Source organism: Buceros rhinoceros, unplaced genomic scaffold (genome assembly GCF_000710305.1).
Source record: "Buceros rhinoceros silvestris isolate BGI_N320 unplaced genomic scaffold, ASM71030v1 scaffold17557, whole genome shotgun sequence".
In the NCBI taxonomy this organism is placed as follows: domain Eukaryota; kingdom Metazoa; phylum Chordata; class Aves; order Bucerotiformes; family Bucerotidae; genus Buceros; species Buceros rhinoceros.
Window position 1 is genome coordinate 1,922 of NW_010422933.1, and position 7,182 is coordinate 9,103.

The 7,182-nt window shown below is 49.1% G+C and overlaps 2 protein-coding genes across 2 annotated transcripts in view; one reads left to right on the plus strand and one right to left on the minus strand.

Annotated features, from left to right (window-relative positions):
- PIK3IP1 (phosphoinositide-3-kinase interacting protein 1) overlaps positions 1-2,117 on the plus strand; it is a gene marked incomplete at its 5' end in the record, with an annotated part of 2,752 nt that extends 635 nt beyond the window's left edge. The window contains 2 exons of the mRNA XM_010140251.1: positions 367-436; positions 1,910-2,117. Of these exons, the coding sequence (XP_010138553.1) occupies positions 367-436; positions 1,910-2,117 (278 nt within the window). The remainder of the gene's footprint in view (positions 1-366; positions 437-1,909) is intronic.
- Positions 2,118-5,720: 3,603 nt separating this feature from the next.
- LIMK2 (LIM domain kinase 2) overlaps positions 5,721-7,182 on the minus strand; it is a 19,719-nt gene continuing 18,257 nt past the window's right edge. Inside the window, exons 14-15 of the mRNA XM_010140250.1 lie at positions 6,911-7,068; positions 5,721-6,352 (exon numbers count right to left, since the gene is read on the minus strand). Of these exons, the coding sequence (XP_010138552.1) occupies positions 6,196-6,352; positions 6,911-7,068 (315 nt within the window). The 3' untranslated portion in view covers positions 5,721-6,195. The remainder of the gene's footprint in view (positions 6,353-6,910; positions 7,069-7,182) is intronic.

A 7,182-nucleotide genomic window follows, 5' to 3' on the forward strand; every position in this document is an offset into this window, starting at 1 on the left:
TGTTGGAGCACCTGCAGACCCAACCAGATCCCAGTGAAAAGGCAGATATGGCACGTTGTACAGGAGTTTTGTCTGTTGTACTGAGGAAAAGAACTATTTAACAGTTATCCAGTTCTTCTCCATTTCACCCATCAGTGCGGTATTCTGTCCTGTTTAAAGTTTCGGACTGCCCTCTCTATTTTTTTGTTCGTGTGTGTGTGCACATGTGCCTTGAAGTGACTTTCTCAGATGCATCTAGGGGAGCTGAATTTTATGTAAGAGCTGGAGAGAGGAGGTCCAGATGCTCTCACAGGAAGTTTCTTCTGTGATCAGAAAAAGAACAATCCTTCTAGCAGCCCACCCATTCCCCTGGTTTCTGTTTTCTAGCTTTAGAAGAAAAAACATTTGGCAAATTCTTTGCCACTTGTGCATTGTATCCTGTGAAGCTGAAGATCATGTAGTGCCTTTTTTCTTTGTCAAACAGTTGATTTTACTAAAGCCTCTGTATACTTTAAGGTCAGTTTTGATTCACACTTATGATTTGTTCAGCCCCTTCACTGTGTTGGACAGAAATGTTTCTGTAGCTCAGCAGTGTTTGAGGTTCCTGGTAGTAGCCAGGGGGCAGGGCAGCATTAACAAATAGCCGTGAGTGTCGCTGCAGCAAGTGAAGGCCCAGGCTCCCTCCTCTGGGAGGGTTTGTTCTGTCGTTTGGCTGTTTGACAGCAGTCTGACACAACCAAGCAGAAGGAGCCCTTTCCCAAGATGGGACATGTCCTTATGTAAGTGTTTATAATAAATGCCAACTGAAAAAAAACGGAGGGAGGAGTGTTACATAAGGGGCAAAACACAGAGTGCTGCTTGTCGAGGAATCTGATTTGAGGTGTCACTTCAGAGAATGCTGTCTCGTTGTGCTGGCAGGAACAGCAGCCACGGCTGCACGCTTGTAGGCAGCTTTGAAAAGCAGCCAAAACGCTTATGTGCTGTCGGGAAACCCCAGCAGCTCTGCCTGTTTGGGATCACAATCCCCAGGAGGAGTGAGTGGTGCCTGTCCCTCCTCACTCCTGTCGTCGGCGGGAAGAAGCAATAGACCAAGATTGAGCTTGGTCCAAATGCAGCTTTGCTGCTTCAATCGTAGAGAGCTCACAGCAGGGCTGCGCTGCAGGTTCACTCTCTCTCTGCTTGCCCTGCTCTCAAAATTGCATGTGCAAGCTGGCAGGTTTGGGTAGGTGTGGTGAGAAACCTTTAATGGGTTTACTAGCTTTTGGTATACGTAGCTTTCCAGCAGACAACAGGCTATTAATGCCACCCATTGTTAAAGCAAGGCAGTTCTTCCTCAGTACGAATTACAGAGGTGTCGCCTCCCTTAGCAACAGGCTGAAGGCTGAGGTAGGTTTGAGGAGCTGGTTGTGGCATTAAGCTGTTACCTGCAGTGGCAGAAGGCAGGGCCAGCTCTGAAGTAAACCGTTATACTTTCAGAAACGGTTTAATTTGCCACACAGGTTTGTTTGCTGCAGCAGAAGGCAGAATCCATCACCACCTCTGGTTTTTGATTCTATCAAGGAAACAAACAGGTTACAAACCCTGTTTTCCACAGCAGTGGCCTCTGCACTAGGCAGTGCTGGGGAAGGTGTAAGGAGACATTTGTCATCTCCGTGGTTTGAAGGAGAGGCTTGGCTTTACAGTCATCACTTAGCAGTAGCAGTGTCAGTGTATAAGCCAGTTTATGAGGGAGGGATAGACTTCACTTGTTTTTTAAAGAAAGATGCTCATATGGGGTCCTCTGCTTACAGTAGGGAATGTTTCTGGCCCTTTGTATGTAGCTGAAACATGTTTCTTAGAAGAGCAGAGTCCCTTCTTTGCCACTATATCACTGCTCCAGGCAGTGGCATTCACCCGTGCACATACATGTTTTGTTTTTTTTTCAATCCAGGGGGAAAGACCTGAAGGAAAAGCATGAACAAAAAGTTTATGAGCGTGAAATGCAGCGCATCACACTGCCACTCTCAGCGTTCACCAATCCTGCCTGTGAGCTTGTAGATGAGAACACGATTGTGGTGCACACCAATCAGACGCCTGTGGAAGACACGCAAGATGGTAGTGGCCCGCTCATGGGGCAGGCAGGTACTCCTGGTGCCTGAGCAGCTCGGGCCGGAGTGATACAGGCTGAGCAAAGCCTCCAGCTTCCCACTGTGAGTGCAGGGGTTGTGTGTGTTCATTTCTATTTTGTTTTCTTTTTGATGAAAGCCAGATGGAGGTGATGCAGAGGGACGGAACAATGGGCTATTCATCATGAGCTGTTTGAGGGGCACCATTCCGTGCATGACCAGCTGGGGACTGGTGTGGTGGACCCCGCTGCTTCCTCCCACCTACCTCCATGGTGTGCCAAGGAGCTGGGGGGGATGATCGGCCAGGCTCAGAACGGGCCACAGATCCCATAGCCCAGAGTGTGGTCTTGGCTTCCTCTTTTTCTGTTCCTTTCCTATTTAATGGTGTGCACTGTTACTTAAATTTCAGCCTGGAACCCCAGGAGGGAGCAGTACTGCAGGGACTGAGGGGAGCTTCACATCAGACTTTGCTAGATAATTACACTCTGATTATAGTTCCTGCCTTTTTGCTTTAGTGACTGAGAGCTGGAAACACTATCCAGAATCCTACTGGATCAGTTTTTTTCCAAGGAAGAGTCTGAGGGATAGCTTTGGTCAGGAGCAGTATGTTCAGCCCCAGTGTCAATTTGGAAACGCTCTTCTCAAGCTCTTGACAAATCCAGGTCTTCCAGGGCTGAGGCCACATCTCCATTCCCCTGTGGTGCTACATGCATAGCCACAGCTGTAGGTGTGCAGGTGGTCTGTGCCTGCTGCTCACTACAACAGATCAGGAGACCAAAGGCCAGCAGTAGATAGTTGTGGAGTGAAGAAAACCAGCTGCCCTTCAGTTACCTGCAGCAGGTTGAGCACTGGGGATGGATAACATCCTCTTCCGAATTCCCTTGGCTTTCCACAGCGCCCGCTCTGGACAGAGTAGCTGAGCCAGCTGTGGAGGTCACCCTGACCACAGTGCAGCAGCTCTTGCTCTAAGGGCAAGAGCAGGGCAAGGACAAGGGCAAGGACAGGGCAGCTGTTTTTGCAAGATCAGGAGGTGCAACATGGCTCCTGGCCCAGCCTCCACACACACTGAGCTTGTGCAACGAGACTACTTGCTTACGGAGCCTGGCCCTATTAGCAAGGTTTTGTAACAACTTTTTTTAGCATTTCAGGGGGTTTGGAAGGGATGGTTGCTGCAGTGTCTCCCAAGTGGCCCCAAGGCAAAGCCAGTTCAGGGAAACATCCACCCCCATCTCAGGGGATTCAAGCCATTCAAGTAAGTTTTCTAGCCATCTGCTTTAATAGCCGTGGGCCTAACAGGGAGCAGCACTTGTTAGCAGGGGTTTTAGTGTTAATGTTTGACTCAGAAAAGGGAAACATTTTATTTTTAAATGCCTTTGAAAACCATTTCTTTGTAAAATGTTTTAAATACCTCATTATGAGAAGGTGCAGATTGTGCTACCTTGTATTAAAGCTCAAAAGAAAAATGCTCTGGTGACCTGTGTGGACTGTGGCTCATCTGTACATTCCTCCTGCCAGAACAGCATACTTTGGCTTGTTGCAGACAGAACTGAGGAGAAAGGAAGATGCCACTTCTGTATTCCAGGCGTTAGCCAAAGGTAAATCCCTACAAGGAGTGCCCCCACTCCCCAGCACTGACAAGGGGCATGGAGCTGGTCTCCTTGCTGCCAGCAGCTAGTCTTGGACTGACTGGGTTCCTGAAAAGGAGCTGTGGAGGTGTGAGCTGTGCTGACTCAGCAGAGTGGCCGGGGGGAAGATGCTCTGAGTTACAGCCCCTTCCTGCACTGACGCAGGTCAGTTCTGCTTTGGTGCTGCTCAGCAGCAGCTCCATCCGTCAGGGCCTTGCCTTGGAAAGCATGATGGAGACAGAGCGCGGCAGGTTAGGAGGCAGTGACACAGCTACCATTTTTGTTAGCTGTTGCCTTAAGAAGTGCCCCTTGAACTACATATTCCAGAATAAGAGGTTTCCAAGAACAGGCTGTATTCTTATCCCTGGATCAGAAAAGGAAAATGTTCTGCTGACTCCTTTCCACCTTTAAAAAAACTCAGCAACCACCAACCAGCAAAACTTGTCAACTTCTTCCATTTCCCTCACTCCAGGTAAATAGTACTATAGAGCACTAGCACCGTCTCTGGCTCTGTACGTGCGGCAGAGCCCTTTGGCTCAAGAAAAGGCGTTCTAGATGATACTTAATCTGTGCAGTTTTGATGTTTTTGTGATAAAAGAAACCCAAGAAAGTCACAGCTTCCTGCTTTACATAACACAGAGACGACAAAATCTTACTTTTATAGCATACATTTACTGCATTTTAATTTAGTTAGAACATGGAGCTGTGCAAATCACAGTTCATAAACCCCACCCACACATCACCCAGGCCTTTCCCCTTCCGGAGTCCCCTCACAAACCAGCCTGGGAAGGGGAAAGAAAGGCAAATCCTATTAACAATCCTGAATCCACTGGACCCAGTTTAGAGAAGCTCCTCCACTGCCTCACAGTGCAAGGAGTCCCCAGTGTTTCTAAAACACCACTACACAGACCAAAACCACTCTCATGCCCCCCGCACCTTTTGTCAGATGATGGCTGGTCCCATGTTACTGTACTTAATACTTTAAACTCATGGGTAGGGGGAGGAAATCAAAGTAACAGCAAAGACTAACACCCATTCCCCACCATTCAGTACTGGCAGGGTGAAGAGAAAGGAGCACACTAAAAATCCAGTTAAACCAAGATGTTTGTGAAACTTCCGAGCAGGACTTGAGCCAGCTTTCTGCTCGGTTCTGCCAACCACATGAGCTACTATAGCGTAGCTTTCCTCCTTCTCCCACCAAGGGAGGAGGAAGTGCTGGAAGAAGACACATCTCCATCCACCTCCCAGTGACTCCAAGCCCTTCTTTTCTCCCCAAAAGCAGGGAATGACCCTGAGGAAAGTTTCTGCTTGGAGAATCAGCTCAGGTGCTGCAGGAGCAGCTGCAAGAAGGACCTTCAAAAAGGAACAACTTGCGCAGCCCACAGGAAAGGATGAGGTAATGGCAACTGAATTATTAATTCTCCAGCTGCCACTCCTGGGAGGATGGGACATTGTCCAGCACTCTTCTGTTCATGACAAGTCCATCATTTTAAGTAACCTTGGGCGTGTCCCTCTTTGCCATTGTCAATACGCAAAGTCTGAACCACTTCAAACCTTCGGCTTTCTGAAGAGCACCTTCTGCCACCTTTTCTGTCACCTCATGTCCACCAGCCCAGAGCTAAAGCAGCATTAGCACTCCAGGGATGTCCACACCCAGTGCCTAGTGCAGTTCTAGATCTGCGGGTTCCAACACTTTCATCTAGGTTAAGGTTTCTTAGCAGACAAACTCACTGTGCATGCTCAAGTGGCTCATTCGCTGCCTACTTTGTTCACCACCAGGAGGGGCAAACAGAGCCCAGTCTTAGTGTTTCTAGGCAGGCTTTTGGAGGTATTCAGAGACAGGAGGAAAAAACCCACAAAACCAAAACAAAAATTCATACATGCTTCCCCACAGACAAGGTATTTCAGGAGACCTGCTCAGTTCCTAGAGTTTTTCATTCCCTCCCCTGATACACATCAGAGGCCAAAATCTCAGTGGGTTGTTCTGGAAAACACATGCACGAACACATGGTGTCCTGGTGGGGCCTTCTGCTGGATGTCCAGTTTCCCCAGCTTTCTGAGCAGGGCAGTCAGTGGGAGAAGTGGTTCCAGAAGTGCTGGTCCTTGCCCAGGAGAGTCTCCTATACAGTTCCCTCCCTGGCAGACAGGCCAGGGTGGCTTCACAGCTTGCAGCCAAGTTGTAAGGCACCACAGTAAAGAAGCCTGAAAAGGCCAGAGAAACTTTTGCCAAGCCAGAAAACTAGTGTTGAGCAGCTTTCCTAGGTGCAGTTGGCAGGAAACAGCCCTTTTTGCTTCTGAAACAGGCCAGAAATCCACAGTGAATCAGGACGTCCAGGAGAAGGGGTATCGGGTGGGGAGAGAGAGGCAATGCAGCAAACGCACCGGGTGATGCCCCGTTAATGCCCTGGAAGTGACCGAAGTGCATCTCTCTCCCTGTCACTCATCTCAACTCCAATGGAAGTGGTGCAGGCAGCAGGATGAGCCGACTAGGGTGTGTTTTCAGGTAGCTTGTCACGGTTCAGTCCATACTGCACAGTCACGTTGTGGTCCAGCTCCTCCAGCTCAGATGGAAGAGGGATGGCAAGTTCTCCCAGGTAGAGAGAGAGAGCTTCAAAGGAATCTTCCAGCTTGGAAAACGGGGGCCTAGAAGCAGCAGTGAGGAAGTGTGAGTGGGAAAGAGGAAGCAGAATAGCATCTGGAAAGGCTGAGCCAGTTGTCCATCCAGGCCAACTGTCCCATGCACAGACATACGAGCAAGGACACGATCCCTCCCCATTCAGCTTCAGAGATGGCAAAGTTCCTTTCTGTCTGGGCTACCCCCGTTTACAGCTGACAGCCAGGGAGGTCTGGCTCTTTTGGAACCCACCTGGCATCAGCACTGTTCTGAAGCTGGAAGTTTCACAAATGAAACCAAATGAAGTATTCAACTTTCAGAGCCGCTGCCAGCTGCTGCTGCCCCTACTTTTTGTACATGACAAACCCTGAACAATCACTCCTCCTTTACCCTCTCTGTCTTGGAAATCGTTTCAGAGACCTCCACCATATATATTCTCCCAAGCTGATGAGTCTTCAGTCTCTCCTCACATAGAAGCTTTTGAGTGTTCTCACAGCGGGTTGGAATAACGGCCCTCTTCCACCTTCTGTGCAGAGCAATCCTTCCCGTAAGGGGATACAGACACATCCTCCAGACCCCAAACCCACCTGCTCTCTGGTTCCAGTCTGCAGCAAATAGCAGCCAGAGGGAAAAATGCTGGCGGGCAGTCAGCCGGAACAAACTTCTCCCAGAACAGCTTGACATTAAGGCCAAAATCCAGTGTGCGGGGGAGACAGTCCGGGTCAGCATAAACCTGGCCTATGATCTAGGGAAAAATGAGAGGAGTGCCTAAGTACAGCAACCATTCCATAGTATTAACAAACAGGGAACTTCAGCATCAGGCAGGGGCTACTTCACAGTGTTGCAGTGAAAGGGAAAG